Genomic DNA, 26,362 nt, shown 5'->3' with positions numbered 1-26,362 from the left:
CGTCTAAGGGACGTTCTGGACAAACCGGTCTGATTCCTGGTGGCACTAACTCACAACTTGCAGGACTTGAAGGATTTTACTGACAGCTTGGTGAGAGATACCACAAACTCCTTCAGAGGGCCAGTAGAGTCCAAGCCTCGAGGGAGTCGGGGTGTTTTGGTGGCAGGAAGGTGGAGTGTATCTCACGCAACTGCAAAGTTGGCTGAGACACAAGTCCAGGATTGACTTCATCAAGATTTTAAGACTGAGCAGTCAGTTGGTGTTATTATACCAACAGCTCACCAGTCAAGTCCTGTACTGATCTCTCCTCCCGCAACACTTCACGTGCCATTCAGTTTTTATCACTTTTCTGAAACAAGTTCTCACTCATGCTTGAGCAGACACAGGCAGTAGTTCCCTTAAAAGCCTGTTCTTAGCGCTATTAAAGTTAAAAAGACAAAAAAACACACACAGACGGAGCTTGTTTACAGAAGTTTGAACAGTTTGTTCTGAAGAAACCAGGAACCTAAAGTTTTAGTGTTGGTTCAAACACTGGAGACTCATTCCCCTAATTGTTATATACTGTATATAACACCTCTGTACAGAAGACTTGCAGAGAAACCAAACCCCAGTAAAGTCAGGAGAGGTGTGTGTGTGGTGTTTCGGCAAATACGGTCATGTTTCTGCAAAAGAATGGCTGAAATTTGAAGCTGGTTTGTTGGATTCTTACAACACCAACTACTTTGCTTTATTGGTGTTAAAGTTGTTGTTGGGTTAGGTAGTATGTAAATTAGTTGTGTTTTGTATCTATTTATATTTATGTATACTTTAAATATATTGTTTTATTTAGTTTTCCACAATAAAAAGCCATTCTTTAACGTTCTTTACCATTTTTTTCAGGTCAGGCACTGTTTAGGCACCAGTACCGTGTTAAAAGGATTGATTTGGCACCAGAATTGTGTGTGTGTGTGTGTGTGTGTGTGTGTGTGGGGGGGGGGGGGGGGACGGGGGGGACGGATACCCAACCCTAGCTGGAGTGTGTGAGGTTTGTTTATTTATTTATTTATTTATTATTATAAATTACAAACAACCATAAAAAATAATCTTGGCCATTCAATCTAAAAATCTATTTTGAGAAGGTGCAAATAAAAAACAGCTGCACACACTGTGGTTGTGAAATCTTTCTCCTGAGTGGCAAATGCAACATACTGGGGCTGTTCAAGTCAAAGCAGGACTTTGTGATGATGACGGTGACATTGACAGTTCTGAGAGTAAAAACTCTCTTTATGTCTCTATATAATGTCCTGCTACACTAATGCACTCATCCCAGTGTCTCACTAGAGCTTGGACGCCATTAAGATAATAAGGAGACATGATCGGACTGCCTGCTTCATTCACGTCTGAAACGCCGACCTCCCAGGAACTCCTTTAATGGCTTTTACTGTGAACGAATTGTGTGGAAATGTCTTGAAATGAGGTCAGGACTGCATGGGGGATGGCGGGGGACGGGGCAATAACTCCCAGCCAAGTTTCTGTAACATGCAAGTGGTCCTGGTGAACGATTGTGTGATGCGTATGCGAAGTTATTCATCCTCGAGTCCTGGTTTGACTTCGGCGCCTCTTTGTAGGAACGTACACGAATGCAAAGCAATCTAGAAGATGACAGTCTGGATCCTGGACTTGTGTCTCTTTCTGTAAATGACACAGTTAGTGTGTGATGATTTGCTGCAGGTTTGTGTGTGACACCCCACAGCAGTAGCAGTTGAGGCCCCACAGCAGTAGCAGTTGAGGTGCACCAATACAGGAAGGAAGTCTTGAGGGTTTTTTACTTTTTATTTTTTAAAGGTGTAGTCGGCTCACCTTACCAGATTTTTATTTGCCGTTTATTTTTTACTTCTAAGAGAATTACAATAAATTAAATTAGTCTTAAACGCTATTTAAACGCTATACGGGCTTAATGTTTTTCAATGTACTGGGCTTAATGTTTTTCAAGGTGTGTGTGTGTGTGTGTGTGTGTGTATATATAAAGAGAAAGAAGTCAGGAAATAATTCAGAACATTGGTAGAGAAATATAATTCTGTGTGTGTCTGCGAAATCAGAAGTACAGTGAAACCTTACATTGTGAGTGTTCCGCAAGACGAGCAAAGATTTTTAATCAATTTTGACTTGGAAAACGAAGTCTTGGTTTACGAGTATTATGTATCACGCATGCGCTTCTTGTTTTGACGCCGAGCGTCACGTGATCACAACTGAGCCAACGTTTTTTCTCTCTCTTGCGGAATCGTGGGTAATCGTCTCCACTGCTGGGTCTTAGTGCTCGTCTATTACTGGTAACATCCGTGCATGCGTGTACAGTTTACTATAACACTGTGACCACGTGTGTGTGTGTGTGTGTAAAACATTTTATTTTGTGTTTGTATGCGTGTGTGTACAGCATGTGTGTACTGTTTATTATACCATGTGTGTGCGCATGTGTAAAGCAAAAGCAAGTCTTATTAGAGAGATTAAAGATCCATTTTCTCTCTCCCTGTGTCAACATGCCGTTGTTTGTGTGTGCGCGCATAATTTGACGCTGTGCCCCTTCACACATATCCTCTCCTTTATACACACACACACCGTCCTCCTCCTCTCAGCTTCACAGACACGCACACCCTCCTCCACCTTTCGGCTTCACACACACACACACACACACACACACACACACACACACACACACACACACACACACACACACACACACACACTCTGCTCTACACAGAAACACTGTTCTGTTGCGATTCTTTTCAAAGGTAAAGTGCCGATTCTTTTTTTTTTTTTTTTTTACGGCAATGATTCTGTTATTGTGCACTCACGCAAGTGTCATTAGCGATGTTCCTTGCAAATTTTTCCGATAAAACGGTCTTTCTGTTAATTTGTGTGTTCGTGTGTGTCTGAAACTTAAATAAGAGAGGAGGAAGGTTTACTTTGTAAGATGAGAAGTGGAAGAGGGGGAGATCCTCCACTCCACTTACTCTATCCTCACACACACACACACACACACACACACACACACAAAGAGCGCCTGTGCACATAAACGGAAACACTTTTGTGTCAGAATTTATTTTAGCTGTTTAGGTAAAATGCAAGTTAATTTGTTTTACGTTTACTTTATATTTTGTATTAATTATTTTCATGTTTTTTTTTATGTGGAACGAATAATTTGAGTTTCCATTATTTCTAATGGGAAAATTTGCTTTAATTTACAAGTGTTTTGACATATGACTTCCAGAACGAATTAATCCAAGGTTCCACTGTAGTATAAATTCATATTTATCAAAACTAACTGATGAGAAACAGGCTGGACTGCAGATCTTCTCAGGCATGTCTATCATTTTAATGTATAAATAGTTAAGTTTCTAAAGTTAATTCTTCTTTCCGTCATCGTTCAACAGAGATCATCGTTACTATTTAAGTTTTATGAGCCGTATTCAGAGCTGAGATAAGGACGTAGGGCGGTGTATGTTTCACAGTTGTATTCCAACACTGTATTCTGTCTGTCCTTCCGTCTTTTACTTTTTGATTGAGGTTAAGGTCCAATGTTTTTTCTTTAATCACTTTTTTCATATGAAGCATATTTCAGGCTGACTCGATGACTGGACTTGTTTGGTAAAAGTGTTCCTGTTTGACTTTCCTTTTATTACTTTTTTTTTATCTGCACAATTGTGTAATTTTAGTGCAGATGTGTAACGCCGTGATAACAACTGGGAGAATTCTTCAACTTCCCGCTTGTCTAAGTGGGTTGGTGGTGTAGGCACTGGTGGCACGGTGGCTTGGCAGTTAGCACTACTGTCGATCTCTAGTGGGTTGGGTGTTCGAATCTCGGCTTCGCTCTTTGTGTGTGTCTGGAGTTTGCACGGTCACCCTGGCCTTGGTCACTCTTCTCATACGGTCGGGTATTCTGAGTGGTGTTCCCAAATTACGTCGGGGTCGTCATATCCAACCGCGTTGGCCTCCATGGATGGATGGATGGATGGATGGATTCTTTAAACACTTCAAAGGTATGATCTGCGTCCATCATTTTGTTTTTCCTAAATATCCAGCCATTTGTCTTTGTCTACTGTCGCGTCCATCTGTCCATAGTATTTGTACCTTCATTAAGTCATCTATTTCTCTATTTTTCTACATCCTACTCGTGTAAGTCTTCAGGTATCCATCCATCAGACTCTTATCTACTGTGGCATCTATTTATCCATCCATCTGTCCAAGCAATCATTCTTTCATTTCAATCATTTCATTTCATTAGAGCTATTTATTCATCTTTTGTCCATCTTTTTGTACTTCTTTGTACAACTTAACTCTGCTGCCCGTCCATCCATCCATCCATCCATACATACATACATCCATCCATCCATCCCTTTATCTATCTATCAATTTCATTGGTTTCTACAGTCACTAAAGAGCTTTGCTCAGTCAAACCGCATGTTTTGCAATTCTGATGTCGAGGGCCAACAGGCGGTGGCTTTTTGTGTTGTCTTTGGCGGCAACGAGCTTGGAAAAGCTCTTAAAATGGGCAGCTTGTAGTCGCTAATGCTAAAACATCCCGTGTGATTATACCGTACGTTCCTTTTCGGGGAATTTGTGTTATAATTGTAATAAAGCAGTGTAGCTCAAATGATTTCTGCATTCCTTTAATGGTTCCACATGACGAGTAGAGTTTCAGTTCTCCGCTCTTCTTACCATGATGTAATTTCTTGTTTTGCCTTCTGGTGCGTAGGTTTTAAAAAAAAAAAAAATTCTATTAAGATGGTTTTCCACAAAACCTCATGGAAAAAAAGAGCATAAAAAAAACAAACCACAACTTGCATCCTCTTTTTTTTTTTTGAAAATATATATACTTGTTTCAGAGTTGCAGCACACTCGCAGTGCTCATGCAACGGCTGTCTTTCTGCACCGCGCGTTGTTTAAATCCTGGCGTGTTCAGTAGAATAACTGTAATCAGCTGTGTTTCGACGTTTCGTCAGTCTCGGCGTTAGCGGTGAGTCCGGGACAAACGGAAAACTCCACAGCTGCCTGTGTTTAACGGTAATCGTTATGTTCTTGTATCAGTCACTGAACGTAGAGGGTTTATTATCGAATAGATTTTGATTTCTGCAGGAAGCCTAAGTGAGGTTCGAACGTTCATAACACGAAGTGTAAAACCTGACGACTTTTCATTGAAAGACATTTTATTCCTTTTGTTCTTGCTCCCAAATTTTTTTTGACAGGCCAATTTTAAAGGCGAGAGCAGTTTGGTCGGCTTCGTATTTCCGATCTGCCTGTTTATTCAAGTCACATGACTACGTACCGGATATAATCTACTGTGCAAAAGGCACCCTGTGTTGTTCAGTACACAATTTGATAAGGATTTTATTATTATTATTATTATTATTATTATTATTATTGCTGTTTTTATGACTTCACTATGGAGCACAAAAACATTTCTGATTTCCAAACAATAAAATTCCAATATTTAAATGCCAGAAAAGAAATCAGCACATTTTCAGACCAAAAAAAAAAGGAAGTTACAAGTAGAAGCGTGTGCGACTGTTAAAAAAACGGTGCGTGTGGTTCTGCTGAACGCTCAGTAAAAGTTACCCGCTAATTTTTTTAATAAAATTACAGAAATGTACAGAACATGAAGGGGTCCCCGAAATGTTGTCTTTACCAAGTTTGTTTTATTACTTACTGGTTACTGGACTTTATTTTCCTTTTGTAGACACCCACACTCCTTAGCATTTATTTGCATTAGGATAGGAGGGAAACCTGACCAAGCTGGCAACACGAGTCTTAAACTTGGAAACCGTTCTGATTAAACGCTTTACGCATCTATCGGATCGGTTTCCATGGAAACAGTTACCACCTGTGGTATGGGATATGTACAGTGATGAGAATCATTTCATCCAGAGTGAAGCAAACCTGTTGATGTAGACTCAGTAAGTGACGGCTTGCGTGTGCAGGGATTGATCTCATTACCCTCTGATCTGCTCTTTATTATTATTATTATTATTATTATTATTAATTAATTTTTTTTATCGGTGTGAAAATTCTGGATTTTTTTTCGCCCCCCAGCTTTTAAGGTGGAATGTTTCTCCTGCGTACGTTTCTCATTGCAGGAGTTAACGCCTCATCAATCATCACACCTTAAATGTTACTACCATTCCAGATGTTTTATTCTAAACTTTCTCGCACCACGTATGGCCATTTTGATCGGATCTTAAACAAAGATGGTTAAGGATTTCAATTAGATTGTGGGTTTGGGTGGGGGAGCCTCAGAGCATTGTTGCGGTTTGCTTCTGCAGCTTTTCTCAGATTAGTGTGTTTTTTTTTTTTTTTATGCAACTATCCAGCATGCTAACATGTTTTTACTCCAAAAACTCACAAGTCTACAACGTTTCCTCCACACCCAGACCTCTGATTTGAGAGATTACAATTACACATCTACTGTTACACACACACACGCACAGTGATGATGTGTGTCTTGGACATCAAAGCTTCCTCTCCCCTTTTTCTTCAATCACTTCTCATCTTTGAGGTTGCAGTCGGGTGGACGTACCTGACTCGCTGTTCCCACATAATGGATTCCATGCTCAAGGAGCTTGACTACCAGTGGGACACGGGTGAAGTAGTTGTCTGCATAGATCTCCATTTGACCCTCTGGACATGTGGAGATGAGCTTCATCACAACATCACCTGACAGTCCAAGTTCAGATTTGCTCGTCGTATTCCACCTACACCCCCTCGGTACGAGGGCTGTAGCTGTCGAATATTTTAGTAATCGAGTATTCTAACAAAATTTTAATCGATTATTCGAGTAATCGGATAAAATGTACTTTTGCTTAATTAGACAGCAATGTAAAATATATAAGGGAAACAAAGATTAATTTGTTTTCTTTATAGAAAAATCAACTTAAAAATGTATATTTAAATAAACATCGTCATTATTCACAATACAAGGAAGAGCTTAAAGTTGACTGAGATGAATTAAGTGCATCACATTGTCATATGTTTTTATTTTAAAGCCTTTTCTAAGATGGAAAAAAAAGGAATTTTAAATGACTTTACGTATCAAACAAACTAAGGCACACATTAAAATAAATTAAATCTATTAAAATTAAAATTTTTAAATCTACAGCTCAGGCATAACATAAACCTTAACTGAGAGTTTCTGTCGTTCTCTCTTGCTGGTTTCTTCTTCTCTTGGTCCGCTGATATTTTTATTGCTTTCTTCCATTTTGCAGCCGCAACAGAACGCTCCCTCTAATCAATACACAGCGAACTGTTCGCGTCTCCCTCCGCTTTGTGGGTGACGTAAGCGCTTCTTCTTCGTCTGTGTTTACTGGCGGCTTGCACCCGGAAAAGCGCTGTGTCAAAAGTGCGCTGTCAACATATAATTGCGCAAAAACATAACGCAAGCTTTTAAAATTAATTACAAGACGCTTCGATGCAGAAGATTTTGCCTCCATCATTTTTTTTACTCGAGGAATCGTTTCAGCCCTACTTGGTACACATTAAAATCACAGTGCATGCCAGAGATTCCAGTTCTCGCCCACAGTTTGAACCCCCATGGGTGTGGCCTGCCGGATGACCAGACCTATAAACACTTTTTCTATTCAATAGCAACGTGAGGACAAACAATAGGACTTATTTAATATGTAAAAGTGGTTTTGAGAAGAAAAAAGATTTGCTGGCTTTTTTTTTTTAGAATGTGTAAAATGATTTAATTCTGCAACAGTGGGCTACAGGGTTCTAAAATCCCATCCCGCGAGTGTTCCAGGACCTACAGACTGAATCCTCTTATAGACAGTTACACAGCAGATTATTAGTATTATTATTTTTTGTTAATGGTGGTAATTAAAGGGGTGCGGTAGCTAAATTTCAGCACCACAGGATGTTATTTACAGTAATACCACTTAAAACCGTAGTTTATGGTTACGTTTAATATTCCATGGAACAAGTTACAACCTCTTACAGAATTGGAATATAGAAACCCTGTCAATTTTATTTTAATATTTGTACATAATGCAAATAGAAAAAACAACAACACTTTTCTAGTTTTCTATATTTCTAATTTGTAAAAAAAAATCCTATTTTATACTTTATAATAGTATTGAAACTATAATTTTTATTTTTTTTATTTTAAGGTCGTCTGTGGTTGTATAAACATTTCACTTCATATCATACTGTGTGTGTGTGTGTGTGTGTGAAACAAATACAATTTTAATTTTGAATTTGATGTGAAAGTCTAAAGTGAATACTTTACAGCACCACCTGTAGGATCATAATGGAACTGCAACATTTTATCACCTCAAATGCAAACAGAAATTATAAGTCACCTTGTATGTGTGTGTGTGTGTGTGTGTGTGTGTGTGTGTGTGTGTGTGTGCGTATATATATATATATATATATATATATATATATATATATATATATATATATATTATTTTGGTATTAATGTGTTTCGATACATTAATTGTATGTATTAATTTTTCTAAAGTCTATATTGTGTGTTTGTGGGAGAAATAAGTCGCCTCCTTCCTGGTTTCAGTGAATCAGTCCGGGAGCACAGTGATAGAAGATGTCTGTCCTGTAAAGGTGTCCTGATGGTAAATAATCCTTATTTCGGGAAAATTATCAACAAGTTCACATTCCAATACAGTGGAAAACAGCTTTGAGACAAAATAGTGTCCGGGATTTCCCTCACGTTTTAAAGGCGCAGGGACAACACGGTTACGTTTAGCATGTGTGAGATTCATTTCCTTTAGGTGAGGTTACGGTTTTGTCCACATGATGACAGTGTGGGGAAAGGGGACGGTGATTCAGTCGAGTGGATCGGTATGCTTTACATTGTATATTCGTGTCAAAGGCGTGTAAGACTCACATTACTGTAAGACAGTAATCGAGAACAGATCGAACTTACGAACACGCTCCTGGAGCGGAACTTGTTCATAAGTTGGGGACTACCTGTATTTGGCACCCCGTCCAGCGTGTACCACGTATTGTCCCCTGTATCACGACTCCAAGATGAGGGCTTTGGAGAATGAAAACAAGAGAAAGAGTGAGTGAGCGATTTGTAGCTGTGATAGCTGCTGTCATGGAGAATTAATCAACACCTTCTCTTCCGACAAAGTCAGCAGTTGAGGAAAGGAGTAATGGAAAATCTGCCTGCAGGATGGAGGTTGAAGTGCTGAGGAGTAGACTTGTGTTCATAAGATTTGTGTATATCAGAGAACTCAAAGTGTGTGTGTGTGTGTGTGTGTGTGTGTGTGTGTGTGTGTGTGTGTTTAAGGTAACAGCTCCGGTCTGTGCATCACCTCACCCCTCATTAATGGTTGGCACTCAGACTGGGTGAAGGTAACGGCCCAGGAGAATAAAGAGCCAGACTCTGGAGAGAGAGAGAGAGAGAGAGAGAGAGGCAGGGTTCGTGTAGAGAAAATGAAATCGTGCATGAGTCAGCAAAGAACTTATCAGAGCGCGCTCATGTCAAGGATGTCCGTAAATCCGATAAACAAAAGAAAAAATCTAAAGAGGAAGAAAACAGATTTAGAAAGGAAAATGATGTAACACTAGATGTGTCTGTGACTTCATTCACGGGGAATTTAGTGTGACATTTAAGGGCGTATAAAAAAAAATTGACAACGCCATCTGTCGAATTTTAAGATGAAAAAATTATTAAATAATTTTTTTTTTTTTTTGGGATATAAGGGATTTTCCGTTTACATTCCGAAGTAGCAGATCTTCTCTTCTTGTGGGTTTGATCGTGATGAAACAAAGCGTACGTATGTTACCGCAAGCTCGGTGAAATACACACTATTTAAATTCCTTCATTAGTTTTTTACATGTTTGTGTGTGCACAAACAAAACATCTGGATTTTTATTACTATTACTCATCTTACGTCCCCCAAAATTTTTTTTTATCGCAAATATCTTCAATGTACAGACACGCCCACTTTACAGTTTTCTTATATGTATGGAATAGATAGATCACATTGAACAGATCTGATCAGGTGCTGAGAAAACACACGATAGACAAACGATGGATATTAACAGAAAGCAGAAATGTATTTGATGATCGCACACCGCCTTTAAACCTCACACCCTTTCTCTACGCCCGGTTTTGTGGTGAATTCTGAACGGACGTCGTGTAGAAGCGCAACGTCCGTAGATGATAAACCTTTAAAAATAAAAAAAAAACATCACTTACAACTTTATTGCTATGGTTACGTGGACAGGATTTCTACAGTCGAATTAGAAATCCATCCTTTTTTTTCTTTGATAAGCCCCGCCTTCTGGCTATGAGAATCCATTCTGATCTCTGATTGGTTAGATGCTCAGTGTTGGGGGTGACGCATTACAAAGTAGCTTGGATTATTTTTTTGATGTAACAAGTAATCTAACACGTTAGGTCCGCAATTTAAGTGCTCAGTTACTTAGTTATATTTTCAAAAATGTACTTCTTTATTCAGACAATTATGGGCCAAACTTCACTGAGTGATGATGGTAGAATAATTATAAAGGTCTTGACTAAAACAACATGCATGAGGAATCACAAAGGAGTTTTCATTTTCTGCGATGGAAAAGTACTCGAACTAGTTACTTTGATCAGAAGGTAACGCTGTAATGTAACTGATTACTTTTTAATGACGGTAATTTTGTAATGTAATCAGTCACTTTAAACAGTAACGTCCCCCAACACTGTACAGTAGATGCTTTACTGTGTGTGAGTTGGTGGAGGAACAGCTGGAGCGACGGGGGCTGTTTGTTCTCCCTCAGTTTACTGATCAGGAACGGAAGTAGACTTTCCCTTCCTGGAAGCTCGTCGTCACTCCGGCTACAAACATGCACAGAGAGGGCGTGTTCATTCCAACCAGAGAAAAAAGATCAGATCAAGCACTTACACGGCTAATGTTTACATATTAAATATAAGTAAATATTCCCCCCCGCAAACTTGTCCCGTCTCCGGTCTGGTCGGATAAGGTCAGATTGTTCTAACTGACATGTGGTCACATGATGTGTGTTTGTGTTCTGATTGTGTGCTGGTGGGGTTTCTCCTGTTATTGGTGTAATATTAAGGTTCGTGTGAATGTACCCGAGCACGCGGCTTTATACTACACGTCATTTTTAGTTGCGTATTAAATTCCCAGTGTGAGACTTTACTGCTTCAAGCAATTCAAAGTTTCGCATTTGATGACTTGTTTAGGGGTCATTGACAGATAAGACTTTTTAATAGGCCAATTTTAAAATACCAAAAATATGGATATGTTTGGCCATTTTCTAAACATTTGGAATGTAGTGTACACATGCCTTTATAAAGAAAAGTAAAAAAAAAAAAGACATTTTAGTGTTTTTATACTTAAGTTAATAATACATAACCTTCTGGGCTTCTTCTTTTAACATTCAAATATCACAAATAATAAGTTCCTTTTTCTGGCCCTTTCCTTTTCTCATTGTAAGGGCCATATTTCATTCTTGTAATTTGTTGTTGTTTTTCATTTTAATTTGTTAGTTAAGCATTATACATTAAGTCCATTGAGTTTATTAGTTTAAGCACTTAGTATTATACTCGTAAGTTGTATTGTGACATCATCCCACAGTTGTGTAGCTGCATGTCTATCACGCACGTTAGTTGTTCAGTTGTTGTTAAGACACGGAAGGATACAGAAAGGTGTGGAGAACACAAGCTTTTTGTAAGCTAAAGGATACAGTAAAATAAGTTGTTGTAACTGTAATCTACCGAAGCTACAGAACACAGCAAACGACTTGTCGTGACTACAGTGGATTTATGCAAGAAACTGTAACAACCGTTGTACTTTGATGTTGAAAATAAAACAAGAGAGAAAGAAATCAACGGACGTCTGGAGTCGTGAGTAACACTGTTTAACAAGAAAGATACTTTCTTGTGAATAACATGCACGTACACTCATCTTTGCAAGTTGTTTCCTCAGATTTATGTTTTATGTTTAGCTTTCTTAATTCATGCTTCTCAGCCTGCAGTCGTTTACAACGTTTCTCAGCTTTCTTTTCTCTATCTTTTCTCTCTGGCGTGGACGACATTTGTGGATGGAAATCCTCACCACACCACACCCCCCCCGGACTCTCTTGCTGCCCCTCCACTCCTTCTACACCTGCTGTGTTCTCTATGGATTAAGGCGTCAGGTCCAACATTGCCTTCTCCATCTTTCTTCTCTCCCTGTATTAGGGCTGGGCGATATGGCTGAAAACTGTATCACGATATCAGTGTTTCATATCGGTCGATATCGATAATTATTGTTTTTTTTTATGACCCATTTAAAATAAGGACCAGAAGAAAAATATATTACATTTAAACATTTTTATTTTAAACTTCTTTATTTTAAAACTAAATTAGTTATTAAGACAGAAATGTCAATGACCATGGCAAACTCAAATAATTAAAATGTAAACATAAGTCTAAAGTCACAATGAACACTTAACAATTATCTCTTAACATTTACGGTGCAAAATGAAAGAAAATGTAAGAAATGCTTAATAAAGTGTAATAAAATACGTGCATTTTCTGCTTTTGAAGAGGAATCTAGCAGACCAGCACGAGACAACGGCATGGCGCAACCAAACCTGATACTGTTACATGATTAACGTTAGTGTATCACTCCCTACGTTGCTAGGTTACCAGAGAGCGAGTGCCTTTGTTAAAAAAAAAATTCAAAATTCAAAAATTGTTCTATGCATATTTGCACACACCGTACAGTATATTTCAATTTGCACAGTATATTTCTATTTTGTACATCACATTTCTATTTTTATTTTTAGTTCTATTTTTCCTAGTTTAATTTAATTTTTTAATTTAATTTCTATCGTATTTCTTTTATTCATATTTATTTCTTATTTGTAAAATTTAACTCTCTTTTAGGGTCAATGGCAGTCGTATAATGCATTTCACTACATTTCGTACTGTGTATGTTTGTGTATGTGACAAATAAAATTTGATCTGATACTGTTACATGATTGACGTTAGTGTATCACTCCCTACGTTGCTAGGTTACCAGAGAGCGAGTGCCTTTGTTAATGCAACTGTCACTGGCAAATGGAAGCGGATCAGAAGACTAGCAGTTAGCCCTTGTAGCGTGAACGGTAAATCCAAACGCGGAAATAGCGCAAACAGGCAGGATAACCACGCGAGTCATTGTAAGAACTCTCTCACGCCGAGAGCAAGAGTTTACACAGTTATACCCGCTGTTGCGGGAGAGAGGTTGATTTTACGGCAGCTGTTTACGGAAGTGTAGTCCAGTGCAGGCAATGCTTTGTGGGTAATGCAGTCCAATGTGCGTGAACGCGAAAATGTGAGATGAGCTGGAATATAGAGCCTGAACCTGTTTTCTTTTAGTAGTTTTTGGTTTGATTTAAGTACGGAATCCAACCGGAAGTTTGTAATATCGCCTGACAACGCAGTAAATAAAAAAATGGACATGCATCGACTCGTTTGTCTTTCCCATCAGTGCCATCTTGTCTCATTTTCTACTTCCTGAATCGCAACCGTACTACTTCAGGGTCCTAGTGCCGGTCGCGGAGCGAGTGCGCATGACAGCAACCAAACTAGCTTCGCGACCTCTGTTTTCCGTTTTATCGAACACATTTTTTATTGATATCGATCACGTGTCTATCGCGATGCATATCGTTATCGTTTTATCACCCAGCCCTACCCTGTATCCTCTGGATTCAGCCTTCCACTTGTTTCTCAGATTATTCCTCTCCCTCTCTGATAACTCATCCGACTTCACATATGGAATCTTCCCCTCATGCTTTCTTTTTTGGTAGCTGAAACACTAGTGTACAGAGTTGTTCATCAACAACAAGATAAACATTCTACACCTGTGCTCTTTCCTCCTTATCCTGAACCTACTCTCATTAGAGAACAGCTGTTTTTGGTGACCAATGTTTAGTAGCTCATTGTAGCATACAGTCTAAACTCTTTATTTGATCTACCCTGGTCTCCTACTTTCTGTAGCTTTAGTGACTCTAGCTCACTGCTACAGAAGCTCTTTTTTTCTTTACCTCTCTCTTTTCCTTGCGAGATACTCTGCTCTTGCTGCAGGATCGAGTTGACTTTCTGTCTATGACGAGCAGTCTTCTCTTTGCTTGTTAATCGTGCCATCTAGGAAATAGGTAAAATAGGTTAAAATTTGTTTTAAATGACTAATACATGTATAGTCAGATAAATAGAATGTCATTGTGTCGTTTTTTTTTTTTTTTTTACATTTTTCCTGTAGTATTGTACTACAACAAAATGTTTATCCCTATAAAAAGAATGAAAAATGACTGAATTTAGAAAAAAAAAGATAAAACATACAAATAATTATGCTTAAACAATTAACTCTATGTATATACCGTAATTTCCGGACTATAACCCGCACCTGGCTATAAGCCGCACCTAGTACATATTTTAAATGTGCCCACATTGAAACGGCATGTGCCCACATTGAAACATGGGATATTTACAAAGAAAGACGGTACACAAAAAGAGTTTTCAATGTTTTAATAACATAACTTAGCTTTTCTCTTTTTTTCGACTTTTTACATTGCTCCAGTTCTTCCCGCTGCCGTTTCCAGCGTCTCACCATCGACTCATCTATGCGAAATTTACGTGCTGCAGCTCTGTTTTCTTCTTTATCGGCCAGCTCGATATACTTTTAACTTGAAAGATGCGTCATATGCTTTTCTTTTTGCATTTTCCATGATGAGGGTAGGCTTATGCTAATTTTATTCATGTACAAAGCGTGCAAAGTTACCGTACGTTAAATTTCTTCTTCTATGGTGTTTATTAGCGGTTGTGACTTGCGTCTTCCTCGACATCACATGTCTCACTCTTACCTTTTCTGCTCGAGCGCCCCTGGCGGCCGTTAGAAAAAATGCATACATTAGCCGCATCTCTGCATAAGCCGCAGGGTTGAAATTGTGTAACAAAAGTCGCGGCTTATAGTCCGGAAAGTACGGTAATTGATGTATAGGATATGAAAACTACAAATATAGGACATATATCTATCATTTAACACATTTAGCAGTGGTCGCCCCACATGATACTCGGTCGCCCCATATGATGTTTTCAAGTTTACTCAAGTATAACAGGCTAACAGTTAGCCTCAGAAACCAAACTAGCTTCTTCTAGTGACAAAGCACTATCAAATTTATCATCAAAATATAGATTTGTGGAAAAAAATTATAATTCACAGGTTTTGGGGTGGTCGCCCCACATGATAACCAAAAGTGACTACGACATCACAGCCGTTAAAAAACAGCTTTTTCTTACTATATGAGAGAGACTGATTTACTATACAGTTGTTTCCAGGGGGTCTTCACTTGTGTCTGGCTGATGCAGTATCCCATCCTTGAGATGTTTTTCAAAAAAAAGGTCCCAAAATTGTGGTTTGTTGATGTCGCCCCGGATGATATGGATAGAATCAACATAATTCGGACAACATTCGTTTGTATATCATGATAAAAATATATGAGCAAATGTTTTATAGTTTTGTCAATGGATGTAAAACATGTTTGAAATTATGCCAACTAGGAAAAGGGATATATTTAAGTTGATTTAAAGTGTTTTTAAACCAGTTGTCCTAACTAAAGTCAAGGCCGGACGGTCGCCCCATATGGTGTTTTGGCACTTCGGATAGCAGAAAAATGATGAAAAACTTAAAAATTTGGAGAAGTTAGAGTGGTTTAGTAGGTAAAAAAGGTATAACAAGTAGATGAGAAATTTTTATGTATTTTTTAGTTTTTTCTGCAAAATAAAATTAACCCGGACAGAAAAAGGGGGCGTCACGTCATTGACCCATGTATGGAATAGATAGATCACATTGAACAGATCTGATCAGGTGCTGAGAAAACACACGATAGACAAACGATGGATATTAACAGAAAGCAGAAATGTATTTGATGATCGCACACCGCCTTTAAACCTCACACACTTTCTCTACGCCCGGTTTTGTGGTGAATTCTGAACGAACGTCGTGTAGAAGCGCTACGTCCGTAGATAATAAACATCTTATAAAAATAAAAATAAACATCACTTACAACTTTATTGCTATGGTTACGTGGACAGTATTTCTACAGTCGAGTTTGAAATCCATCCTTTTTTTTCTTTGATAAGCCCCGCCTTCTGGCTATGAGAATCCATTATGATCTCTGATTGGTTAGATGCTCAGTGTTGGGGGTGACGCATTACAAAGTAGCTTGGATTATTTTTTTGATGTAACGAGTAATCTAACACGTTAGGTCCGCAATTTAAGTGCTCAGTTACTTAGTTCAATTAAAAAAAAAATGTACTTCGTTATTCCGACAATTATGGGCCAAACTTCACTGAGTGATGATGGTAGAATAATTATAAAGGTCTTGACTAAAACAACATGCATGAGGAATCACAAAGGAGTTTTCATTTTCTGCGATGGAAAAGTACTCGAACTAGTTACTTTGATCAGAAGGTAACGCTGTAATGTAACTGATTACTTTTTAATGACGGTAATTTTGTAATGTAATTAGTTACTTTAAACAGTAACGTCCCCCAACACTGTACAGTAGATGCTTTACTGTGTGTGAGTTGGTGGAGGAACAGCTGGAGCGACGGGGGCTGTTTGTTCTCCCTCAGTTTACTGATCAGGAACGGAAGTAGACTTTCCCTTCCTGGAAGCTCGTCGTCACTCCGGCTATTATTACCCTGACGTCGGGCAAACATGCACAGAGAGGGCGTGTTTATTTAAACCAGAAAGAAAAGATCAGATCAAGCACTTACACGGCTAATGTTTACATATTAAATATAAGTAAATATTCCCCCCCGCAAACTTGTCCCGTCTCCGGTCTGGTCGGATAAGGTCAGATTGTTCTAACTGACACGTGGTCACATGATGTGTGTTTGTGTTCTGATTGTGTGCTGGTGGGGTTTCTCCTGTTATTGGTGTAATATTAAGGTTCGTGTGAATGTACCCGAGCACGCGGCTTTATACTACACGTCATTTTTAGTTGCGTATTAAATTCCCAGTATAAGACTTTACTGCTTCAAGCAATTCAAAGTTTCGCATTTGACGACTTGTTTAAACGTCTTATTTTGTGTGTTTTATGTAAATGTTGTCATTTAAAATTAAAATATTTTAAATGTAATTTTCAATGTACAAAGTAAAGGTGTAAACCTTTATCTTGTGATAGATATCGTGTGTGTGCTCAAGTTCAAGATCAAGTTCAAGTGGGCTTTATTGTCATTACAACCATAAACAGTTAGTACACAGTGAAACGAAACAACGTTCCTCCAGGACCAAGGTGCTACATGCAACATAAATTTACAACATAAATTAACAAAGACACTAAACTAGCTAACCAAGAGGCCTAGTTAGCTGGCTAGCATAGACAGGACAGAGAGACCTAACATAAATTACAACATAAATTAACAAACACTAACTAGCTAAGTATAACATTTTTATAGACAACATAAAGTGCACGTGCAAATGTGCAAACAAGAGCAACAACAAAGTGACAGTGTGCAACTACAACATAACAGAACATAAAATATGGTGTTGAGGTAGTGGGTAAACATAAACATTCCTTAAAACAGCAGCAAGAATTGAGGAATTAGTGCAAAATGTAGTCCAGTAATGATCATTGTGCAAAAGATAAAGAGTGAAGCATTTACAGGTTGGTGTGTACGATAATTCGGTGGTGTAGGTCAGTGTGTCTGCACTTGTGTTGATTAGTCAGTCCAGTCCCAATATTTTGGGGTAGTTGAGTTAAGCTGTGTGATAATGTTTGTGTTAGTGTGTGTGTGTGTGTGTGTGTGTGTGTGTGTGTGTGTGTGTGTGTGTTTATCAGTCCAGTCCCTTTTTGTTGAGGAGACGGATGGCTTGTGGAAAAAAGCTGTTGCACAGTCTGGATGTGTGTGCCCGAATGCTTCGGTACCTTTTTCCAGATGGCAGGAGTGTGAAGTGTGTGTGAGAGGGGTGTGTCCGATCAGCCACAATGCTGGTGGCTTTACGGATGCAGCGTGTGGGGTAGATGTCTTCAATAGAGGGGAGAGAGACCCCGATGATCTTCTCCGCTGTCCTCACTATCCGCTGTAGGGTTTTGCGGTCCGATATGGCACAATTCCCAAACCAGACAGTGATGCAGCCGCTCAGGATGCTCTTGATAGTTCCTCTATAGAAGGTGGTCAGGATCGGTGGTGGAAGCTGGGCCTTTCTCAGTCTTCTTAGAAAGAAGAGACGCTGTTGGGCTTTCTTGTGTAGGGAGCTGGTGTTGAGGGACCAGCTGAGGTCCTTCTCTAGGTGGACACCCAGGAATTTGGTGCTTTCGACGATTCCTACAGAGGAGCCGTTGATGCTCAGTGGAGAATGGTCGCCTCGTGCCCTCCTAAAGTCAACAACCATCTCCTTCGTCTTGTCGACATTTAGAGACAGGTTGTTGTCTTTACACCAGTCCGTTAGCCTCTGCACTTCCTCACTGTACGCTGACTCGTCGTTCTTGCTAATGAGACCCACTACGGTCGTGTCATCAGCGAACTTAATGATGTGGTTCGAACTGTGTGTTGCTACACACAGTCGTGAGTCAGCAGTGTGAACAGCAGGGGACTGAGCACACAGCCTTGTGGGGCCCCAGTGCTCAGTGTGGTGGTGCTGGAGGTGCAGTTCCCGATCCGTACTGACTGAGGCCTACCGGTCAGAAAGTCCAGGATCTAGTTGCAGAGGGAGGTGTTCAGGCCCAACAGGTTCAGCTTCCCAATCAGTTGTTGGGGGATGATAGTGTTGAATGCTGAGCTGTGCACGATACACAAATGCTGATTCGATTTATATTGCGATTCTGTAAGCATCACAAATAAATTCAATTAATTCTCCTTATTGCCGTTTTAAACAAACATAGCAAATAATTTCTCCTATCGCATAGTGTGAATAGTTTAAAGTGCTAACATATATAAATTAAAAGTATTGAACTTTTTCTTTGTTGAGATTTGGGAGTCAGAAGGATCACAATATGAATATTCCATAATAATTGAATTTAATTCAGTTTTATTTGTCTAGCGCTTTTACCAGTCGTCACTGTCGCCACGCGAGCGCTCTCGGAGTCTGTTCTGGTTAATAGAAGCGATTTATCTAATGTGTTTCTCGTTTTCTCGTGTTACAGAGATTAAAACTCATTTAAATTTGATCTCAGGCTGTTTTTAATCGATTGCGACGCCTCACACGCAGTTTTGATCAGTTCTGAACACGTCGCCCAGTTAGTGGAAAATGTTGTGGCCTAAAAAATGTCCAGAGGGGATTTTTTTTAAAGCGCGTTCCTCACCCCTCCTGGAGCTGTGTGGTTACATTCATTAACTGTTTTTTTTTTTTTTTGCAATTTTTTCATTCACCAGGTCATTTTTTTCCCCCCATTCTGAATGGATTCACATTTTAAGTAAACGTCCAAGAGCTAAGATGTTCGGAAATGGCGCGATTTCTTGAAAATATACCTCAGCTTTTGCAGAAAATACAATAATAATATAAGTCCACTTATCCCAGTGTTTCACTAGAGCTGGGTGGAAAGTTTTCTCTGTACGGCAGAGCCTGTCCGATTCACATCTGAAACGCCGGCCTCCCAGGAACTCCTTCACATTTGGAAACGTCTGGGAGCGAGGACGGGACAGTACGGGGGACGGGGCGATAACTCCCAGCCGAGTTCCTGTAACATGCAAGTTTTCGTGACTTCCTGCTGTCGTGTTGAAAGAAACCGAGCCGAACACTGGAGCGTTTGTTGTGCAAGGCTGTCTGTCAGTGTTCTCTCTTTTTCACACACATACACACAGACACTGACACACTGCCCACACACCTCACGCGAGGCCTTGACTGCTAACTTGCATACAGCTGGATCGCAGCGTCGCGTTTGTTCTCGGAGAATAAAACAAGACCTGGACGTTTTTCCGTCCAGGTAAAACCATCAGAGAGATAGAGAAAGGGTGAGCGCGCGCGAGTGTTCTTTCTGTTCTTCACGCTACATGTTTTGGTAATTTCATCTCACAGAAAGTCGCCAGGGTTTTGAGAGTCTGTGTTTTTTTTTTTTTGTTTGTTTTTTGTTTTTTTACGATTTTGTTTCATCTCCTCGTCCTCCACCTCGGAGTCCATAGCTGCTCAAAACATCTATTGTTCCACACACTCGTGTGTTTATTCACAGCGGGTCAGAGGTGAGAGTTTAGTTTTAGGAAGCTTTTACAATATTCTGTTACAGATCAGTTACTCTGGGGGGAAAAATAAATAATAATAATGCTTAAAAAATGTCTGGAGAAAGAAATTAATATTTTTGAGACAAAAAACAATAATAAGTAAGAGCCTTGTGCATTCGGCTCGTTTACATGAAGGTAAAGAGGCGCCGCCGCCGCGCTCGAGCAAATACCCGCCAGAGTAATGTCAACACACAACCCGGGAGGTAATGAAGTCTTGTTTTATTAGAAATAAGCGCAAATGAAAAGAAATATAATAATTCTGCATAATGTGAACACACACACGAAGATGAAAATAAACAGAGTTTATTAAAGACAACAAGTGTAATATTTCATAACCAGTGAAATCTGATATTCCTATTCAGACGTGAAGTAGCGTTTTGTTTGTCGTTTGGAATTTTTTTAGCGAACAGTCGAGCGATATCGTGACTCAACACTTTTAATGAGAACGGAGGAAACTCGGCGCGTAAAGTTGGCCTATTAAACAATGGGTTTTATTGTTGTTGAAGCAATAAATAAATGAGCGGATGTTGCAGACGATTAATCAGCATCTCCTGACCTCCAGTCTGGACTTTAATCAGTGTTGATTAGCATCATGACTAATAAGTTGGAGAGACGGCAAGAACAGGTTTTTTTTTTTTTTGTTGTTGTTGTTTTTTCTTTTTTTCATTCACGTGTCCCGAGAATGTCTGCAAGGACGGTTTAAGTCAAAGTTGATGAAAATGGGTCTAAACAATTATTATTTTTCATCACTTTGTCTAATACCAGTAAAATGAAAAGCTGGTTGGTTTCTGAGGTTTTGCAAATCGTACGACAAATAAAAAATGTGAAGTGGTTCCGATGTTTAACTGAATGTTAGACCACGAAGGACTGATTGATTGATTGATTGATTGATTGATTGATTTGGTCACGAGGACGGAATTGCACATGGTAACTTTTGGACTGTACACGTTTACACGTGGCCGTTTCCCCGAACATCCAGTTTGCTCAGCGTTGTTTACTCGCCCCTGCACTTTACACAATCAATACACAGCGATCAATACAAGGCGTTCTCCTCTTAGATTAGACTTTAATAAGTGTAACACCGAGCCGTATGAATCCTCCTCTGTAGATGGGAGGAGTACGGAGGAGACGGAGGGTGGGGTTGGGGGTGGGGCTACTAATCGTAGTAATTTTCTGAGCTCTTAAAGAAGTTTTAAAAAATATATAAATTCATTAATTTTTTTTTTATTAATCTAAATAAAAGGTGAATCGAGCTCTCCCCGCGGCATTTCCTATAAAGTTATCTTTATTTAAAAATTTATTTACTTAAATAAATCAAATAAAATAATAAAGTCCATTTTTTTTATTCTGCAGCTGCTTTGCGATGATGACCGTTGTTTAAAAAAAGTGTTAAATAAAATTTTATTAAAATAAATAAATAGAATGGTGGGGTAAAATCGCTTCGGCAATGTGTCACGATTCTTTTGTGTGACAATTTGTGTATCACGTCTGACTCTAAAAATCTATTTTTTTTATTTTTTATGTTTGTCCGTTTGCATTTGAGATGGTAAAAAATATTGCAATTCTTCTACAATCCTACAGGTGGAGCTCTTTAAACTGTGCTAGGATCGAGTTATTTGCAAAAAATATTTAAAATCGTGATATTTACAGAACGGTAATACAGATGGACTCGGCACAGAGGGATCGGCATAACATCGTACCGAATTCTGCGTCCTCAATGTCTTTAGCTCACATCGGCGGAGAAGTAAATCAAAATCCATCGGGTGCGTTTTTGGGAACGACCCAAAATAACCAGCCTTAAATAAAAATAAGCACTTGGGCTTTGTTACCCTCTAGCACTTGGGCCCTGATCATTCAGTCCCATCACACAGGGGTGAGTTCAGATACAAGTTTTGTGTTAATAGTTTAGCTGTACGGTTGTAAAGACACTGTGATGTTTTATCTCCTCTGACGCCTCCGAAGTCTCAAAACTCAACAGCGAGCACACGTGCAGCTTCTAACACGCGTGATGCTCGACTGATTAGCGCTCGCGGTGTTCAGACTGGTGTAAGTGTGTGTAATGAGTGTGTTTGAGACTGATTCGCTCACAGAGTTTGCAGTAAAAGGCAGATTGAAGGCTTTTAACGTGCATAATTTTTGATGATGTAATGCCATTAAATATAAATGAAAGAAATGTAAAAATAATCTATTTTGGAGTCAGTGTGGCGAAACGTCAATCAGCACACAAAAGAATTGAGGTTCATAACTTAACTGTTTATTTTTTCCCCGTCTCTACTGGACATGTGATGTAACTCCTGGATTGAACATACATAAACACACGTTTGTATCTTCGAAAGGTTTGTAACTTAAATGTTCGTACGTAGCGGACTTACTGTATCTTATCAACAGTCGGGTAAAAAAATAAGCTTTATCGATTGATGTAAAAAATTACAAACATAAGCCGGACCAATCAATAATCAGTCGACCCGATTGTTGATGTTGGTGACAGCACACACACTTTCACTCTCTCTCTCACACAGACACACACACACACAGACACACACACACACTCGGCCCTGAGGCGGGGTTAAGGGGATCGCCCAAGGACTCTGCAGCAGGAGCTTGACGTTGCTGGGACTCGAATCCCCAACCTTCTGATCAGAAACCCAGGGCCTTACCCATTTGAGCCGCCGCAGCGCCGTATACGAACCTGCTCGGTTATAGCGTCAGTCATGGTCCAGAACTTCAGAACCCTTCAGTCCAATGTTTATTAACTTAAACACATTTCCTAACCAGGCCACGCCCCCTCTCAGACTTTATGAGTCAGACGAAGCGAATGCTTGTGCAACCAGAGCGTCGCGTGACTCGGTCCCGCGGAGTCACGCCTGAGTCGGGAGTTTTAGGAAACTGCTAATCGCTGACGAGCGACAAGAAAAAACAAATTCCGGTGATCATGAGATCTGCAGATGTTTGTTGGTGAAAGAGGTCAGAGGTCACCGTGGTGTTAAATCAGGGTCAGCTACACGAAGGAACTTAAATAGTATAAATGAAATTCGTCTTAGCGTGATCTAAACCGATTGGCTTTGAGGTTGAGTTCACGGAGCTTAAGGTCATGTACATTATAATAATTATAATAGTAATAATAACAGTGATTATCTCTCTCTTTTTCTGTCTGTCTCATTCTTGTCTCTCTCTGTCTCACTCCCCCTGTCCCCCCGCAGGTGAAGCAGCAGTACCATGTGAATGTCAGAGGATCATGAAGATCTCACACAAGTTGTTGTTTGCTCTCTGCCCCATGCTGGTGCTGGTCTTCATCTACTACTCCTCCTGGAGACTCCACCTCCAACCCTGGGGACCCAAACCATGTGAGTGACGTTCCCGTCCCGTCTCGTCCCCGCCGTCTCGCTTCACCCGCCCGCCCGCCCGCGTCCCTGTCGTGGTCCGGCCGTCCCGCAGTCTGTCGCCTTGTCGCGTGTCTCGCGGCGTCTGGTGTTTCACTGTGGTCACTCATTCAGCACGTCTGGGCGCTGTGGTCACCTCACACTCTCACGTCCCACGTCACTGCAATGCTACTGTGTATGTGTGTGTGTGTCAGACTCCCTGAGGTTAAAACTTTTGTATTAATTTAGTTAAAAAATAAATAAACAAATAATAAATGTATTTATAACATATAAAAATATATTTTAGTTTAAAATACTGTAAAAACTCCTTTATTGTAAGACAGTCACAATTTTTTTTAATGAACCAGTTTGTGATACTCTACCACTAAAAACAATATACAAAAAAAAATAAAAATAAAATATATATATATATATATATATATATATAACATTTACAGACCGGATTAATTCTTTTCAGTTGTCCTACTTTTTAGTCTAAATGATTTAATTTAATTTTAGTTTACAGATAATATTTTTAAATTTTTTAAATATACAGATTTAATTATTAGACAAATAATTTATCATACTGTTGATAATTATATAAATACTATATAGGAACAAGAACATGTGATTATAAAAATAAAATAAAATAAATTCTTTTCTTTTTAGTAATAATTATTCATTAAGATAAATAATGAAGGCAGGAAAAGAAACAAATGAATTTGCGAGTGTGTGAGTGTGTGAGTGTGAGTCAGAGTGAAAACTCTCCTGAACCTCTCGTGTTTGTCCAGCAGAGGGCGTAAGAGAACAGTGAAGTAATTTGAGATTGGCTCCGAGACCTTACCGGTGTCTCTCCGTCTGAGTTTAATCTGGTTTTATAAAATACACGAAGGTGGGATCTCAAAGACATACCAGGTTTAATGACGTATTAACGCTTAATTTTTAAAATCATTTTTTTTAAAGTAAATCTCGCACCTGGAACTGAGTGGAAATAAAGCAAAGAGAAAAGAAAAGAACCGCATTCGGTTGTAAGTATTGGGTCTCACAGCCAGGCGGGTACGAGGAGAAACATTCCCAGAAGTCTCGTGTTTGGCTGGCGCTCTTTGATGATGTCATCACCCCACTTCCATCTCCGTGTCGGTTTATGCGGATCAGCGCGTGATGTGAGCGCAACACAAAAGCTCTTTATTCAGGAGATTTCAGCACGAGAACGAGCCATATATGGTCAAATTCTTCTTAAAAAACAATAGTGTGTGTGTGTGTGTGTGTGTGTGTGCATGCCCAGTTCTCTTGGCTGGATGAAGTTCAGGCTGTTTTTTATCCTCACAAATAAACTCAAACACAGCACAGGTTTATTTTTTTCACTTCTCCAGCCGAGATGTTTTCTGACGTCCAGACGCTTCCTGAGAGACGGAGACAGAGACGAGTCACAGACAGAAGAATGAATGAGTGACTTCATGATTAATTGATGATAGAAATACACAGATTGTCCTCATTTATTAAAGAAGGGTGTGTGTGTGTGTGTGTCTGTGTGTGTGTGGAGCCTTGACATGTTACTGTGGCTAAGCCTCATTTCCTGATTCATTACAATTAACTATGGAGATTAATATTTCGTATTTTATTTATTAGGTTTTAAACATTATTTCGGCGTCTCGTGTTCGTCTCGTTAGTTTCTTCACAATTAAAAAACCGAACACTTTTTGTTGTTTAGTTAGATTTGTTTAGTTTGCATTTTCTTTTTAGATTTAAAAAATATATATTTGTATTTATTTTTTAGTTTAGGATTATTTTTATAAATAAGAAAAGGAGTTGCATTGCATTTTGTTAAATGGTATTTCCTGGTATTTCTGGGCGCGGTGTGACAAAGCGGGGTCACTGTATTATCCTGTAACAGCACGCCCCCTAGTGTTTCATTCCTCTTACATCACAGCTGTTTGATTTAAAAAAAAAAAAAAAAAACCTCAAATGCTTTACTTACATGCTTTACTTCAGACGTATAATTAGATATAAATGTAAGTTGCTCTGTATGTGGGCGTCGGCCAAACGACGTGAATGTTTTTAAATCTGCGTATTCACTTCAGCTGAGTGAAGTTTAATTGCTTTTGCACTTTACTGGGTGATCAACTGAATCAATAGTTTAAACATTAAAAAAAAAAATTATATTATGGTAAACGTTCAAATGTTAAAATCTCAAAAATGTTCCGGATTAAATGTTATGTATAAGGTCTGGTGTGAGTGTATTGCCAAAAAACACAAACCGCTTCCTCCCTGTGCATCTGGTTGTCTTGTCTTCTTCCAAATATGAGATTATTAAAATGATTTCTAGTCAAATGTTACTAAAAGTTCGAGTGAAAACTGTCTCGTTCTTATTGGCGAATAATTTTGCTTCTTTCAAGTAATAAATAGTTTGAAACTTTCAAAATTATCTGCCAATTTTTATTGCTTAAAATTTTTTACATTAAAAATAAGCTTAATAATCCTACAACTGCTTTTTTTTTGTAGTAAACTTGTTTTAAGACGTTATAGATAGGTCTCTTTAGGTTCAGTAATACTTCACTGGTGATTTAAAACCAAAAAAATAAAGAAAATTATAACATTTTAGAGATTTTAACATTTTGCCATAAAACGAAAGTGTGAATTGATTTAAAATGGAAAGCCGACCCCACCATTCAGTTAATTACTCAATAATTAAAATTTTAAAGCAATTAAAATTCACTTGGCTGTAGTGAAGGTACAGGTTTTCATCATCATCCACAGCCCTGTTAGAGCGCTCACATCAACTAGGAGTAACTCAGTGGTT

General features: G+C 39.0%; 1 protein-coding gene across 4 annotated transcripts in view; it reads left to right on the top strand.

Annotated features, from left to right (window-relative positions):
• st3gal3b (ST3 beta-galactoside alpha-2,3-sialyltransferase 3b) overlaps window positions 1-26,362 on the top strand; it is an 84,998-nt gene that overhangs the window by 5,696 nt on the left and 52,940 nt on the right. For all 4 annotated transcript variants that reach the window (XM_053487279.1, XM_053487278.1, XM_053487277.1 and 1 more), the window contains exon 2: window positions 23,404-23,547. In XM_053487279.1, the coding sequence (XP_053343254.1) occupies window positions 23,439-23,547 (109 nt within the window). In that variant the 5' untranslated portion in view covers window positions 23,404-23,438. The remainder of the gene's footprint in view (window positions 1-23,403; window positions 23,548-26,362) is intronic.

This window comes from Clarias gariepinus, chromosome 25, assembly GCF_024256425.1.
Source record: "Clarias gariepinus isolate MV-2021 ecotype Netherlands chromosome 25, CGAR_prim_01v2, whole genome shotgun sequence".
Classification (NCBI taxonomy): Eukaryota; Metazoa; Chordata; class Actinopteri; order Siluriformes; family Clariidae; genus Clarias; species Clarias gariepinus.
Note: the sequence above shows the minus strand (reverse complement) of the source record. Positions and strands in the feature narration are given on the sequence as shown.